General features: G+C 43.1%; 1 protein-coding gene across 2 annotated transcripts; it reads right to left on the reverse strand.

The window, feature by feature from the left end:
• Nucleotides 1-1,643: 1,643 nt before the first annotated feature.
• On the reverse strand, nucleotides 1,644-16,786 carry LOC142483523 (uncharacterized). 2 transcript variants are annotated; one of them, XM_075583526.1, is made up of 3 exons: nucleotides 15,721-16,786; nucleotides 14,075-15,396; nucleotides 1,644-6,108 (listed from the first exon to the last, which is right to left on the reverse strand). In XM_075583526.1, the coding sequence occupies exons 1-2, from the start codon at nucleotides 15,755-15,757 to the stop codon at nucleotides 14,111-14,113; spliced, it is 1,323 nt and encodes a 440-aa protein (XP_075439641.1). In that variant the 5' UTR covers nucleotides 15,758-16,786; the 3' UTR covers nucleotides 1,644-6,108; nucleotides 14,075-14,110. The 2 variants fall into 2 exon arrangements, with proteins under 2 accessions (XP_075439641.1, XP_075439640.1); XM_075583525.1 differs by lacking the exon at nucleotides 1,644-6,108 and having other exon boundaries at nucleotides 13,121-15,396; nucleotides 15,721-16,784.
• Nucleotides 16,787-17,658: the final 872 nt, after the last annotated feature.

Below are 17,658 nucleotides of genomic sequence, written 5' to 3' on the forward strand. Positions count from 1 at the left end.
GGCTCTCGTGAAGCCCCAAGGCCCAGTCATGGACCTCTTGTTAGGTTAGTACAAATATGTTCTCTTTAATTTGGTACTAAGATTTGCGGGCACCCCAGGTCTGAATCTCAGCAGCGCCTCCAAATGTAGTCCCTTTTTCCCTATATTAGGGTGACTACGTGTGCTGCTAATATCTGCACGGCAAACAGGAGGCCTGATCCTCCGCCACAGGGAGCCTGGGATGTATATATCAGTATCTACTAACAGCGCCTTCACCTGGGAAGGATCCTCACACAGTAGGATAGCCCCTCCCAAGACAATATGCCCAGTAATACACACAAATAATGGGTAGCAGTATTTACTGGAAGGTACTAAACAATAACTATGAACACACACAATATACATATACAGTATAACTTATACCGACCTGTGGTGTATTCCTACAATACTTGGGTGCAGGGACACCAGTGTCCCAATGTCCAGGCCACGAAGGCCTTTCTCGCCCCCAAGTGTGAGACAGCACTGCCCCACAATGTGTTGGTGCACTTATTGAAACATCTGCCCGGAGCTCCAGCCCCGGGTTTCGTTGAGTAAGGCCAAGTAAACGGCCAGTCTGTTCCACCGAAGATCAGTCTCCGTGTGGGGTGGCCTCCAGCCAGAGCGTCCCACATTTAGATAGTCTCTGAGATGATGGCTGGTCTGGTCCCAGATGCAGGCCACGGTAACTGCGTGCGTCCATCACGGGACAAAGGTACTAGCACCAACAGGCTAAGTGAAGCGTCCCTATCTGAGTGGCCTTCCCAATAGCACCCCAAGCTAGTGTTGGTCAGGGCCTAGCTGGGACCTGAAGGGGAATACTCTGGCCTAGTCCAGCGGAGAACTTCTCCCTGGACCTTACCTTAAAAAGGAGATCGCAGGCCCCATAGTTTGATTCCATAAATCGTAACAATTTATTGGTTCCAAATATATATATACGAAGCTCTAGATTTGTGACTGTGTACACGTCCGGTAAAAGAAAGGCACCTATTTTCTTCTTCCCAAACCAACAGACAGCTGAATACAGCACAAAAAGTAGGGGATGCAAATCAGCATGAAAAGCACATATAAACTTGTTAGGAAGCAAAATGAGTATGTTTAACACATCCAAAAAAAATCCAAAGCAAACAGAAAACAGTCATTAAAATGAACAACAATGTTGTCTGAAAATCCATGTGTAGGGGTTAAGAGCGCACGAGAAGCTGAAATGCTGTGTTACAGAGACAGATTTTGGCTGCAGAGGTAAGTAAAACCGCAAACAAAATATTAAAACTGAAAAAAACACGTCTTCCTGTCAGATGATGAGTGAAAGCAGCTGAAAATGATTTTTCCCAATAAAAAGATGATTATTACTCAAGAAAAAAAACAAACATCTGCGCTGGACATAGGATCTGCCAAATTACCGCCCCCCCCCCTCCTTCTCTGTACCCCACCTATGTAAGTGCACAGCTGAGTGTTCAACCTGACTGCAGAGCATCACAAAGACACTGTTGCAGTGTGTGTGTGTGTGTGTGTGTGTGTGTGTGTGTGTGTGTGTGTGTGTGTGTGTGTGTGTGTGTGTGTGTGTGTGTGTGTGTGTGTGTGTGTGTGTGTGTGTGTGTGTGTGTGTGTGTATACATATATATTAATGATTTGTTCCCACAGCCTTTCATGGGATCCCTCTGCTAGGCATGTAGAGGAGCAGATTTTGGGGGTGATCTGAAGCCACAGAAACGCGGTGACAGGAGCGTTGGAGAGCGCAGGAAGGAGGGTGAAATAAAACACATCCTATTGAAGGGAAATGCGAGCTCCTTAAGAAAGAAAAACAGGCAGAGGAAAGACGTGGGCATATCAGGATACAAATGGGCCGCTGGGGAGAGATGCATTCCACACGCATGATGTTATGAGAGGGGCAGATACCAGAGAGAGCACCTGCACGACTCAATTACATCCTTGTTCTGAGCACCAGCATTACAGCTCTGACATGGCAGGAAGTGCTTATGTTATATATCAAACCCGCTGCCACGGGAGCAGATATGGAATACATCAGCCGGGGAGTCAGGAACTAAGCGATCGTAACCCTCCCACTGCTGGACCCGAGAACAGCCTGGGAGAGGAAATGAGCGTGCTGTGCTATAAAACGACTATCTACTGTATACATTGTAAAATTAACATGCTTCAATGTATAACTATGCCAAGTATCTCTATACACTGATAATAAACACGACACACTGTATAATGATGATAGGAATCTCTGTACTGATGAGGGAAAATGTTGTTGAGTCTCTCTATATACCAATGAACAAGCTGTGCTGTATAATGATTCCGAGTATCTCTACACACTGATAATGAACACGCCACTGTATAATTATACTGAGTATCTCTATACTGATATTGACACGCTTTGCTATTATTCTGTGTATCTATATACGCTGATGACCACACTGCACTGTATAATTGTGTTAAGTATGTCTATATACCCATACGAATAATGAATGTCATGGGAGACCAGGTCCTTTTTACACCATTTATATATTACCGGGAGCATTCATTAGGCAGAACAAGATAGTAAAAACAAATTGCGTTTATTTTGGTAATCCCACGTACAACAAGAAAACATACACAAGAAACAGTTAAAGATACACTTCCTGGGGGTCTAGAGTAAAAATCTAGGCTTTCCTAGGTGCAGGGCGCACACTTGGATGAGCTCACCCTGACTGGGATATACCCCTGGTTCTCCTGGTTCGGCTTAAATTCCTAGCTACGACCGCTCCGTTCGATTTTGAGAACTTGGGCGCAAAAGACGGGACGTGGTCTCTGCTAGGCAAACTTTTCAGGCTTTTAAACGAAGCCGGCCGCTCTGTTATTTCGAACAGAGCAACTTTGAAAAGCCCACCATAGTTTCATCGACTCACCTCATAGGTTGGCTCGGATGGACTTTCCCCTTCTCTTGATCAGCACCTTACTGTGACAGTGAGGGATTTAACCAGGCTCACTACTAAAGGTTAAGCTCGTTTGGTTACCTCTGATCCATGTATTGGGGTTCAGGAGTATCAGCTCTTGATCCCAGTGATTGTATATGCATTTTGAATAATTATTGGACAATAAAGAATTTATATGTTTTTACCTTTCCAGGAGTGCCAGCAGGCAGAGATAGCTGGACTATGGGTTTCAAGGTGGGTTTTACGGAGAAAGTGTTTTCAGAATGTGCCGGGTTCCAGAGTTGCTGATAACCCAAAAATGTACCGGGAATCAGGTCGGAATCCCGGATACATATAGGCACATTGCTCCGGCAAAATCCCCCCTTGAAAATGCTTGTGCGACTCATTGCTAGGATTCCCTGCTTCAGCACAGACCAGAAAGGTAAATGGGGCAATGGGATGTGAGGTGTCCCTGGAACAGTCAAGGGGTCACTAGATTAAGGGGGGTTGCCCAGGTCACCCAGTATATGGGTTCTGGGGGTGCTCCAACCATAGATAAGGTTGTGAGGATTTTTAAAGTCTAAGTCTAGTTATAGTGTGTGGGGAATATGGCTAGGAGGAAAAAAGTGCAAGCTTCTTATTCTATTCCCTATAACCATAAGATTTAGGAAAGTATCAAATGTATGGTTTATTTAACAGTGTGTTTAAAGTACATATATGCTGTGCATGGTATAATGAGCTGGGTCTTTCCGGACCGATGTTCTGAGTGAGTCACTGGGCTACCAGCTTGGTACCACTTTGTCTACCCAGACATGAAAGCCACAGTGGATATCAGAGGTGTGAAGAACATTTGGGCAGGAGGTTTAAGCTTGAGCACCGAATATAAATCCCACTTTTTGCGGTCAAGTTCTGAGAATTGAACGTAGCAGTCGCGGCTAGGATTGCAAGCCGAGAATAGTTCCAGAACGTTTGGAGCTAACTACCGGTCAAGGGATTTCAGCACCTACAGAAGAGAGCGGTGGCGTCAGGAACTTCATGCCGATTTGAGTTCCAGGACATTTCGGTCTGAGTCCCGGTCAACTAAAAACTTTGGTTTCTCGTTCATTTCCACAAGGAAAGTCTAGTTTTGTAGCACAGACCCCCAGTAAGGCACGTTTTATAGTGTCGGGCATGTGCTACGTCGTGCGCACGCGCGGATTTTTAGTTGGCTGACGTCAGTTCTATACAAGGGCCGCGCGCGCACGGAAAGGAGAAGGGAGCCGAAAGATAGCGGAAAAGATGAGGAAAATCATCTTTTCGCGCCGCTGCCTGCGCTCAAATGTATGTATGTGTGTATGTATGCATGTGTGTGTGTGTATGTATTTGTGTGTCTGCACAAGTCTAATACATTTTTTCTTTTTACTAATGGTTTTTTTTTAATAAATAATAAATTATACATAAACACACACACATACACCCATATACATACACACACCCATATACATACACACATAAACACACACACACCCATATACATACACACGTAAACACACTCAACACTGTATACACTCAACACAGTATATTCACGAAAAGCATGCGGCACGTGTACGCGCGTTCGCATATGCAGCAAGGCCGCATGCTGTATATAACAACCCTTTGTGTGTCTTTCTCGTGTATTTTGTGTTTCATTGTGTGTTTACCTATTTTAAGTGAATAAACCGCAATTTATTTCATCAACTCGTTTTGCTCAGTTTTATGATCCCGGTATAAAGGTGTAAATGCTGGTCTCCCGTGACACTTACATACACTCCGCTGGGCTATCCCCAGAATGGAGGGGGAAGGAGCAGCCAATTGGAGCGTGTGATTTACTCCCCGTCAGCCAATAGAAAGAGGGTCTTGTCTCCGACTGACGTCAGAGGAATAGATGTGCCCAGCAAGCTCGAAAAGCCAAGTGAGTGGGAAAAATTATTTTAGCCAAAAGGAGAGCAAACTCATTGCCACCTGCAGGGCCGGCTCCACCAATTCTGGAAACTACAAAAGGTGTCCCCACGGGGTGCCCTTTGTAGTCCGGACCTGGCCATTCGCCCTTTCTTCGCCCACAAACATTTTCACACCTCTGGACATCCTCACCCCTTTGAACTACGGACCCTATGCAGACTTGCTGGCACCTTAACTGGATGCCTGGGCAAGCTGCATAGAGCCTTATAATAAATTTTTCAAACGTGATAAAACATACCTCAATACATGGGGGAAATTGCAGGGACTCATGACTGTAAGGGACTTAGGACTGGGATATCGGGACTCGAAACTCAGGAGTCTGGGGGACTAGTGTCTGCATGCTGGGTAGAATGAAGGTACTACTGGTAGCTCTGGACCCCGAACTCTTGCAAACAAAATAATTGTCTTCTTGCCCAAATATCCCACCTAAAACTTACACACAGAAAGTTTCATGAGTCTGGGGTAAAGGGAACAGGGAAAGTGGAAAAGCAGGGCTCACTTTAACTTTATATGTACATAAACCTGGCGCCTGGCTTATAGTGCTGGGTAGCTGCCAAGGACCCACAGGACCCAATGGCAACCAGAGGGCTTAACCTTTATTATGAAGCCTGGTTAACCATGCCAGTCACAATGAACATGCTGCACTTATGATGAGTATCTCTATAGACTTCCAGCCCCAAGGTAATGAACATGCTGAAGACTATGGTAATCGGTATCCCCACACATTTGCAGTCCATGATAATAATGCTGCTCTGTACAGAATAATGGAACCGAGTATATCAATGCCCTTCCAGTCCCTCAGAAAATAAACACACTGAGAATCAATGTACAAGTTAAAGTAAAGTAGCCAAGACACCCCAACCTCTGCCAGACCTGCCATGTTAATCTTTCCATGTTTTACCGACAGGAAATGAGAAAAACTCTTTGTACAAAATATGAAAGCTTTAGCTGTAGTGCCTGCCTGCAAGAGCTTACAATCTAAATCTGTCTAATGGAGAGAAAGCATCATGCTTGAAGTCAACCAAAGTTATTGTTCCAGCCCTGAGAATCCCAGAAACACTGGACGTGTTGCAGAGCACCACGCTCAATTGCACTGCTTGCGGAGGTCCCTGGAAATTTGTCGGCAGGCTCTGCTCTTTGGTATAACCATACCGCTGCCTCCCCGCTTTTGCTGTCAGTCTCTGCTTTTCCCCTCGCCTTTCTCTGGAAGGTCAAACTGTTGAAAATAAATTAACGTGTGTTTTTAAAGAAAGTTAAATAAAACATAAATACCCCAAAAACCCTTTAGCCCCTCCCAGTGCACTGTAATATGTCCCGTCAGTTTATCCTTGTTACTGAATGCTTCAGGAGACCATTCGATTGGGTTCTGGTGGGCAGGGAAGAGATTAAAAAAGGTACTGTCCTCCAAAATGTATGTTGGCAAAAAGCTAGCAAATTAAAGAACTCCTAAAATATTCAAATTTCCAGTTTTTCATTTCCCCCCATTTATTAAAAAATAATAACGAGCATTAATTCAATCCTTTTGGTGTCCCATGATTTAGCTACTAAGTAATGGGATCTGGGACTCCAAGGGCCACCTTGACTTGGTAGCTCATTTTGTAGGGGAGATCTGGCTACCCAAAGACCAGGAGACTCGTGGAACTCCTCTTCCATTCCGTCATCAGGGAACACGCAATCACATGATCGCAATGTACCGCAGACCCATCGTTCACTTAAAGGGTTAAATAAGCTTTAATCCTGACGAGAGAGCACGTAGATCAGTGCAGTGCTACAGTATAAAAATTAAAGGAAAGACTCCCTGCAGAAAGCCTACACAGCCTTCTTACATGCTGCATCAGCAAAATAAGGTATAATTACAAATAACAGAGCAGGAAGGCTGCTGGAGTAAAACTTTATTCCCCCTTGTGATTAGAAGTCAATTTGTAAGAAGCATCGGTTTGATCTGCAGGAGGTGAAAAGGTGTGACACTACTGCTGCTTAATATGAACGGATCTTATGTCCTGAGCTAAACACAATGCCATATATCCCTTTGTCACAGGCGACAAGGTTTATTAACACCTTTTGTACCGGGATCATATGATTGAGCAAAACAAGGAGGTAAACTAAATTGTAATTTATTACAGGAAAACTCACACACAATGGATCACAATATGCAATAGAAAATACACTTACTGGGGATCTGGGCTAACGAACTGAACTTTCCTAGTCCGAATGGCTACAAAATTAAGTCTGTATGAGTCATTTCCAATGACCGGGAGGTATTCACAAAAGTCCTGGAACTCAATTCGGCATGCAATTTCAGCTGCTACGTTCTATTTTCAGAACTTCGCCCCTGAAAAGAGGGACTTAGAAAATTTCTTGCCTTGAAATCTCTGAAGCCGGCTCACGTCTAGATCTCCCAGAGCATCTTTGAATTTGCTGCTGATGGTTTGGCGCTTAGAATCTCCGCTCCTGATTGGCTGCTAGGTTTCTTACAGGTTTTGGAGTCCCATTCACAAACTCCTACAGCCAATCAGTGCATGGGAATTTCCCTGCCAGCCTATCACCGATTTGCCGGTATACTGAAATCGGGTGGACACCGATTTCAATTCTGCCAAGGGACATGCACCAACCTGGCACCTCTGCCTCCTAGCATATTGAGCCCCCCTGCTGTCCAGGCTCAGCAAAGTCTGGGATTGGGCAAATGGTGGCCAGATAGCCCTTTGTGCTAGCAGATGGGGGTACTTGAGTGTACCTCCAGTACTCCGCCTGCCCTAACACCTTGGCATCCCTGAGGCTTTCAAGTCCGGGACCTGAGTAGACACAGTGGCACCAAGCCTGGTGGCCATCTGGTCTCTCGGAATCCAGGACTTCGAAATCCCACAGTTCATATACAGTGCATCCAACATCCAATACATGTATTAAATGCACACTTTAATAAAATATGCTTTTACACTTTACCTGGCTAAAATAACTAAGTCGGTTCTGGTGCGAGGGATAGAATGAGAATCTTTACTTTATACTCACTACAACAATAGACAGGGGTGCCCAATGCTACATCCAATTGACAAAACATATATGGCAATAAGTATAAAATTTAAATACTTCAATAATAATAAGTACTTGGTTATTTAGTTAAACTCTTTTGCCAAAGTGTCATAAGCCTGCATACCAACGTCAAGGTATAACCAAATGAATGCAGGTCCTACACTACACTGTGAACCCTTCATTTTACCTCTGTATGAGGGGAAAGGACCATAGTAGGTCCTGTTTTTGCAGCAAAGTGAAAAGACCTCCCAAGTTAGGCATGTTCTATAGTGCCGGGCGCGTGCTGCGGCGTGCGCGGATTTTTATTTGGCTGACGTCAGTCAGCCTTTCTATACAAGGGAGAGGGGAGCCGACAGACAGCGGAGAAGAGGAAAATCATCTTTTCGCGCCGCTGCCTGCGCTCAAATGTATGTATGTGTGTGAATGTATGTATGCGTGTTTGTATGCATGCATGCGTCAAGGATTGCAAAAAAAAAATATTTATTAAACTTTTTTTTTCTTTAAAAAAAAATATATCTTATTTAGGACTTACTTTCACTCACACAACCCATGCACACACAACTCATACACACATATACTCACACATACATACACACACATATATACATTACCTGCAGCTCCCAGCTCTAGACAGGAAAAGCATGCGGCACGTGCACGCGCGTTCGCATAGGAACGCACGGCCGGATGCAATATATAACAGCCCTTAAAAAGGTGAGGAGTGAGCTCTGGGGGGAGGTGCCACCTACCTCAATACCACTGTTGCCAGTCAGAAATTGATTAACACAAGGAAGAGTTCACAGTGTAGTGTAGGACCTGCATTAATTTGGTTATACCTTGATGTTAGTAGGCAGGCTTATGACGCTTTGGCCAAAGGGTTTAACTAAATAACCAAGTAATTATTATTATTGAAGTATTTAAACTTTATACTTATTACCATGTTTTGTCAATTGAATGTAGCATTGGGCACCCGTCTTTTGTTGTATACATTTGCCACGCTCAGTAGCACTCTTTTTGACAAATATATATTCATGATGTGGTGGGTGTAGGAGTTGGAGCTAGCTGGGAATGTGTGTCTTTATACTCACTAGCTTTATCCCTGGCACTCTGTAAAAACCTGACCTGTTATTTTACCAAAACCTCTCAGCTTTGCAACTTAGCTGGAGTATCCCCTGAACCCCTATACTGGATACAGGGTGACCTGGGCATATAACGGGCATCCCACCTTTATACTAGGGACCTCAGGTATGTTGCAGGGATACATTAACCCCTTTCCCCCATTTACCTTTCCAGACAGACTGTGCTGCAGCAGGAATCCTAGTGGTGAGTCGCAAGAGCGTTTTCAGGGTAGGAGTTTGACCAGAGCATTGTGCTTCAATGTATCTGCAAATCTTACCTGATTCCCCGGTACATCTTTGGGGTATCCTGTAACTCAGGAACCCCACTACATAGCCACAATCTATAAAGACTTTCTCCGTCAAACCCACCCTTAAACTCATAGCCTAGCAATTCCAGCTGCTGTCAACCCATGAAAGGTAAAAAAACAAAAAACCGCTAGTGTCGCAGTAATGCATATACGACATCCGGGTCCAAGAGCTGACAATCTAGGACCCCAAAACACGGATCATGGGTAACCAAGTGGGCTTAACTTTTATTATTGAGCCTGGTTATCCCCTCACCGTCACACCTTTCCACTTTAGAGGCAGTAAAGCCATGCCCTGTAAACACATCGCAGAGGTTATCTCCCTTGCAATACATTCATTTGAATGTCATTACCCAGAATCCCGGCTGCAGTGGAAGCATTCTATTCCAAGTGATAATGGGGGAAAGAAAGGGTTGCAGACCTGTGAGACGTGCATGTACCCACAAGTGGTATTTTTATTCGCTGTATATGGGAAGTGTAAAATGCATGCTAAAAAAAGTTTTTTTTTTTTTTTTTTTTAATCATCTATAGAACAAATGTTTTTGCTTTAAAGCAGCAATCTCCCCCAGAAACTTACATAAGGTTGACTTATACAGTATAATGCTAGTATCTTGCCCCGAGAATATCCGTTATTAAATGTCTTTCCTTTGTAAAGATTTCAAAAGTATAATTTGAGGAAGGTGCAATCTACAAATAGATTATAACCAATATGTTGATTATATAAGGCACATACCAGCGCTGAGAAGGTTAAAATGGAGGCTCTGAAAAGTTTGTGAGGCTCCACATTTCTCAGTTTCCCAAGAAGCAGCCTCCCACCTGCATGCTGTAAATATGTGTTATTATCTAGTGGGGTTTTTCGTTTTTGTGTTTTATTTGGCAGGGGGAGATTTTCAAACATTAGGACGAACAAGAGCTAGAAATTGTCAAATCAAATTCCTTCTCGGGGGCTGAGCCAACGAGAGAGCAGCACACAAGGAGGCCTGGGGAATACTGTGTTGTTGCTCTTGGCTGCAATCCTCTGGAACCTTTTCCATTCCATCCCCGAGCAGTCAGAAAGGGTTTTGTGAAATATGGCACAATAAAAACCATTCATTACATCCGCCCCTTCTCGCCCTCTCAAAACAAAAATGGCGGCTCAGGTCCAACTCTTCGCAGGGGGCAGGAAGGTGGAGGTCAGAGGGGCGCTGGAAGAGGCCCAAAATTAACACCGGGATTGTGCACTCAGTCAGAATGTGCAGCCTGTCAACCTTCCCAACGCACTCCATCTTTCTTTCCCCCTCCCCCCTCCTCCTGGGTGCTCTAAGTAGCTAATTGCTTTGTTCTGCACAACTTAGCAGAACGCATTACATTTACTCATGTACAAGTCCACTTGTGGGAGTGTTGTAGATGGAGTTGTGAAGGTGCTCCCTGGGGGCTCGGCCTACAGCTGATCCCGCTTTTAAATTAGTCCCCAAACGCCGTGCCTGTGCCTCCTCTTTAATGACATGAAGGAACGCAGCTCTTGCTGGATATTCCATCCTGTGCGGTGTTGCTACATAAGAGGGCAGGCCAGTTGTAAAATCTCTGCCCCATGGCCCTGAACTTCAGTTCTTCTCTGCAGGAGAAGATACTAAGAGCCCCAATACATTTCTCAGCATCCGAAAAAGCAAGTTTCTTTGTAGGCTGCTACGTCTGAAAAATAATACTAGGAAATTCTCATTGTTTTTGCATTTGGGGTTTTCTTTATGTCTTAAAAAAAAAGCTCCAAGGGAGCTTTTCTTTAAAATACGCACACGTCGCATCGCAGCCTGTCTGAACGCAGCCTTACCTCTGAAGGTGCCCCTAGTACCATCCTCTGCCAGGGAAACAAAATGGGGAGTTTTAAAATCTCACTCAGCACGACTTCCTATTGGTCTGCGTGGCACAGGAAATTTAACAACCAGGAAGTAATGGCAGCTCGCTAATCTCCTATGCTTTAAACAAAAAAAAAAAAGGAACTGTGCCCATTCCCCTTGGAGAACCTCCTCTAAGGTTTCAAAATGCAGCCTCTCTTATTGGAGGCACAATGAGGCAAAATCACTCAACATCTTATTTACCATTCAAAACGCACAACAAACAACAATAGCGAGTACAGAACAAATTCTGATTCTGTTAGAAGACAAGTTATGGGCTTATACCTAAATGAGCAAACAATACAGCATGAATTCAAGAATTACTTGTGATCAGTTTTGAACCGGTACAATTTTTTATTTTATAAACATGTTTAGCCCATTCAGTGCAAGACTGTGTAGGTACTACACACGTCCACGTGATTGTTGTTACAGTGATTACAAGAGCCTAATTTCTCACCTTTCTCGTTTCTGAACACTGGCGCAGCAAGATCAGCTATGGAAACGTGCTGGCCAAAAGGGTTATGGACGACTTTGTTTTCCTCAGTCATTTATCCAAACACAGAGCTACATAAGTATTTCAGAAATGAACATGCCAACAGTGTGAAAAAGAAACATCAAATTACATTTTCAAAGAATTAAAAATGTAAAAGATGGATGGACAAAAAAAAAAGATAGGATAAAACGAAAAGCGGCATTTACTGAACAACTGTGGAGTTTTAAAGTCTGATGAAGCCGTTCTAGTGAATAACTTATAATAGTGCATAATGCTCAGGGATTTAAGTTGGTTACACAGAGCTGCCCTCTGCTGGAACACAGAGTAATAACCAACAATGAAGCTTTGCAGCCTGCAGCGAGTGACCCAAAGTGGAGCAGATATGCTGCCTTGAACAGGAATATAGCAGGGCCTTGCCCATACCTACTGGTTTAGTTGGAACAGTCCTGTCTCGACAATGTTCTAAAAATAAGTCAACTGTCCCGGCTTTTAGCTTTTCCCTATTTGGACCCACTTAAAACCGTTAAATAGACACCATGTTTTTATGTGATGGATCGTATCAAAGAGTAAACATGTTAAATATATAGGTAAACTCATTTACAATTACAGGTAATATAGTGTATACAGCATAAATAGGGAACCTATTAAACAAATGCCATTTAATATTTATTGTTAAGTGATGTCATTTGTTTTATAAAAGCATTTTTTTTCCTCCCGGTTTCTACATTGGAAAATCTAGTCGCCCTACCTTACAACCCTCACCTTCTCAAAAACATTGACAATACTGGGTCGACCAGCATATTTACCTACAAAAGCAAAGCGAAGGAGTCACTTCCAGCACCGTAGGAGTTAAAAAGAATAAAATACTGAACTATGTTTTCATTGAATTAAATTCCTCAAGGTTGCTATAAAACAAACAGTGTGTTGTGCTCAGCTTATGTCTAGTTACACTGGCTGCTGAGAAGTCTATAAACACTGGTAGTTACTGGAATCTCCAGCAGGGCAGGGTAAACACTTTGCTGCCGGAGGTCAGCAATACATTGCAGAGCAATATATAACATGAGCAATGCCGTGCAGAGCTCTGGCTGTGGAGGGGTTAAAATATGCAGAAAATATGGGCAAATAAATTACTCCCATACAATTTAATGACTCCTGTAATATATTTGATTAATTAGTTGTTGTAATTTACAGTTGTTTCAGAAACTACTGTGCAGACATCTCTGAGGTGGAATCCTGGTACCTGAAAGGAACCATGATAATATCTAATTACAGAGGTGTAACAAAGGCACAGGGGAAATAACGAGGCCTGGCAGATCACGCAATGCATGCATGCGTTGTGTGACACTGAAATCAAACGTGATCGATACCAACCTCAGCCACAATTCCTGTTATAGGAGGACAATACAAACACATCCGATGCAAAGACAAAAACACATTTAATTCAGATTTTTTTTTGTACAGACAAATCAGGAGTCGATGGATTACGATCGCAAACAATGCAAAGAACAAACAACAAACAAGAAAAGAAAAAAAAACACTGCAGAATGAGGCCATGTGTCTGCTCCCCCCTTTCAGCCCCTCCGATTACTTCTCGTTTCCTGGTCCACAATTAAAACAACCCTTTACAGTTAGTTCTAGATAAAAATAGACATGTTATATAAAGAGGGAAAAAGTCTGGCTCACCATTTTATTGATTAAAAAGTTTTGTGCTCGTTTTATTTATTTTTTTAAATAAAGGTTTATTTTCTTTGAGAACGTTGAATTCTTGCACACACCATTTTCTAATGTCCAGCAAAGCTGTAAATTTTGACCCAAGAATTCAGAACCAGAATAGGTTCTCATTATTTATTAGAGGGCAAGAAGGACAATAAAACATCCGCCACAAACCTTATTCCTGGCTCAGAAGGTGCACTTGGGATGCTCATTAGATCACAAGCACTTTGATTGAGGGATAAAATACACATACACAATCATGGGGATATACTGCAACATGTTCACACTTTGCTAGAGGGACCTGCAACGCATAAGGCAACGTGTGTATATATATATATATATATAGATATATATATATCTATATATATATATATATGTGTAAAGCAGGATATTACAGAACACTTGCTCAGAGAAGTTATGAAATATAAAGCCACAATTATGTTATTGTATTATATGTATATGGGTTTTGAGAGCTTCCCCTCCTGAGGTGGCTGTGCAGAGTTGGATTTTCTGATAGTGACCAAGAAGCAGATGTATATAAGATTACAGAGCTTTTGGGAACGTGCGCCATTGTTTGAGGTGCCCTAAGTGGGTACCCTGGTAAGTGTGCACTGCCAGAGAATAGTAACTATTAGGCACTTGTTACAACTAGGAGTACCTTTCTCTTGCTCTGTGCACAGAAACGCTGCAGCTTCTAAGCCTTCTCAATGGTGTGGTTTGTTTCTGCTTCAGAATGGCAGATGTTGAAGTCTTTATAGGAACAGCTTGATGTCCTCCTCTTAATGTCACGAACAGCTGAGGCTTCCTGGAGCATGGAGTTGCACAAGGTTCTTCTCCGGGATTTTCTGACGGGGACGGGTTGGCCCTTCTCCTTTTTTTGGGCTGGGCTACACATCCCATTTTCCAGCCCCTGGTTAGGGCTCTCTACTTGTTTCAGTGTTGAAAAGCTTATGGACTGCCTTCTGCCTCTCTCCTCTGTGCCCTTCTCCTCTTGCACCCAGGACAGCCCAATGACCTCAGAATCTCTGTGCAGTCTCATGCTGCGTCTCACCTTCCTACTTGGTGCGGACTGCAGAGTCTCTTCGATGGAGAAGGCTGCATCATCTACAAAATGCGGTGACACAGTAGAGCGGCCATCCTGTGGGCTGGTCTCCACCACGCTGCCCTCCGGGTGGAGGTAAAAAATGGTGGTCCTACGAAGGTTCCTGGAGGACCTTCCAGATGTTCTGGCAGTGACAGTTTCTGTCATTAAGGACGAAATTGTATCATTCAGGGATGAGCTGCTGGTGAGGTTCTCCACTGGCGGCTCCTTACAATCTCTGGCTGGAGATTGGAGTTCACCGCTTACGGGTTGTGGGGCACATGTACTTCCCCATGAAAACTGAGCATTGTGCACAGCATGGAGTCCCTGAGCCACAGATTCCGGTGACACAGCTGATAGCAGTTGTGGAGTAGTTTCCTCTTCTAAAACACGTTGTGACACACACTTACATGTGACAGACATTCTCTGGGAGCTGCAAGATGCTGCCGTACCATTTGATTCTTTCTTCGCCAGGGACGTTGCAATTGTGACAGTGCTACTTGCTAACGGGTTAAGCCTATCCGGCTGCTTCTTTTTCGTCCTCTGTGTCCCTGCAGTTGGGTGAGGCCCTTCACTCCCCAGGCAGCCAATGAGGTGACCGGAATCTAGGACAGGGGCAGTTACTTCTGAGTGATCTGAGCTTCTTGTAGTTGAATTACTATGTACGACTCTCAAACAGCCCTGCTTATTTTCTGGGGTCTGAGCTGTTCCTTCCCAACACACCTGTAATGTATCATTCTCCTGTCTTCCCAATGTCCTAACAAGTTCATTGTCAGACTCCTTGAAAGTAGAATGGTCACTGTTGTCGTGGACTTTTCCTTGGGTTCTACTCTCAGATCCTTTTGTCCTTGTAACCTTCATGACTTCTTTGCTCACATCTCTAGGTCTTGAACACCTACCTAAAATGTGAACAAAATGCAGCAAAGAAAACAGTTATGTAGCAGAAATATAGAAAACAAGGGCAATAGATTTGGTCATTTACAGCTCAAGGAACATTCCCACATGCATTTAGCAGTAGCTTAGGAAGTGTTTGTATGACCTGCAACCCATTCACATTAACTCCAAGCACTATCATAATTCCCTTACAGACCACGGCTGATTTATAGTGAGCTAACGTTTTGAACTTGTCCATATAATGCTTCTCTTACAAAGTCGTACACTTAAGACTCCTTAAAGTGATTTGCAGTGTTACATTTACTACAAAGTATAAAAATTACAGGTACCGTGGAAAAAGTTCCAGCCGGAGGAGGTGGACGGCATGGGGCAAAACTCCGGGAGCTCTGGGATGGGGCTCAGGAGCGGCGTTTTGGAGGCCGTCTCTCGCTTTCCGTACAGGGGTTTCTGCAGATATTTCTGAGATCTTCCTCCGCTCTTCTTCCCTTTCCCACGAGCAGCTCTCAGCTGAGATGGGGCAAAGTAATTAGTGTGTGTGTATGTATATATACACACACACACACACACACACACACACACACACACACACACACACACACACACACACAATCACTAGTGAGCACATTCACATGTCTCAGACAGTTCTGCACCCCTGCCTTTCAACCATTATCACCCAGCTCCCACTGCAGCAAGGGATTCTGGGAAATGACATGCAAATGAACACACGTATCACCGTGTGCCTGGAATATCCATACACATGGAGCCCATTTAAGCAAATGCATCGGCGTTCACGCAGCATGGGACTAGCGAAATATTGCAAGGCAAGAATAAACCAACCTCTCACTGATGATAGTCATTAAGATTGAAACATGCCTGTGAGTGGTTTTGACTTGCTTTGCTTGAGAAAGTTCCCGTTCCGGTACCGAAACGTCGGATTGGACGTCTCGTTTTACTACATGCCTGAATACACTGATTTTGTATTATTCAACTGTAGTGCTGTCTTCACTTACCTGACGCAAGAATGGTAATATATATACACACACACATATATACATACACACACACACACACACACACACACACACACACACACACCTCAACCCCCTTATAAGCTGTGCTTGGGGTCCAAAAAAAATCACATTGCGCTATAAGTGGATCGCGTTAGATATAATGTACAATTGTATGCATTGTACAATAAAGTATTTACGATACAAATAATCGCGATGTAAAGTATTCATAAATACAAAAATTGGATCCACGCTTGTATCACGTTATAAGCGGATTCGCGTTGTAATGGGGTTGAGCAGTATACACACACACACACACATAATTTACACACATTTATTTAAATAATTATAGATGAGAAAAACAAGATTTCCAAAAATTTACATTTAGATTCTCATAATATATGAATGTATACAAAATAAATCTACATTTATATCTAAAAAAAAAAAATTAGGATGTGAAAAGACAGCTAAACAATATATTAAAGTAAAGCTTTCTGGACTGTATTTTTTAAAGATTAATACAATGTGTGCTTTAAAGCAAAACAGGAAAGAATATTTCTAAAATAAATTCCTGGAGGCAGGGGAGGGTTAAAGGAGAAAAAAAAACAAAAGAATTCCTATTTGCACTCACCTATACTAATAAATGGTTAGGAGAGATTCAATCCCTGGGTAAAAACCCATACACCATTTAGTGATACACAATAAAATCAGTGATACACAATAAAATCATTTAATATACAATTATGCAAAGACAAATACATTTTGTTAAAAGAAACAGGGGGTGGGTGCAGAGAGTGGAGTGGGCAATCTGACCTTGTATAGTCAGCACACAGCTAACAGACGCAAATGCTTATTGGTATACCATGTCAGACTACTGCATAAACCCTCCTATCGTGCACTCACTCTAGCATGCTACAAGCGGTGTATGCATGACATAGTCATGGGAAAGACCTCAAGCACGTTAACCTGTGTGTGTAAACTGCTAGCACTTGTGTCCTATCTCAGTGGAAATTGTGCTGTACTGCACCAGTTGGAGGGTTTATGCAGTAGTCTGACATGGTATACCTATAAGCATTTACGTCTGTTAGCTGTGTGCTGACTATACAAGGTCAGATTGCCCACTCCACTCTCTGCACCCACCCCGTTTCTTTTAACAAAATGTATTTGTCTTTGCATAATTGTATATTAAATGATTTTATTGTGTATCACTAAATGGTGTATGGGTTTTTACCCAAGGATTGAATCTCTCCTAACCATTTA

Source organism: Ascaphus truei, unplaced genomic scaffold (assembly GCF_040206685.1).
Source record: "Ascaphus truei isolate aAscTru1 unplaced genomic scaffold, aAscTru1.hap1 HAP1_SCAFFOLD_3325, whole genome shotgun sequence".
Lineage (NCBI taxonomy): Eukaryota > Metazoa > Chordata > Amphibia > Anura > Ascaphidae > Ascaphus > Ascaphus truei.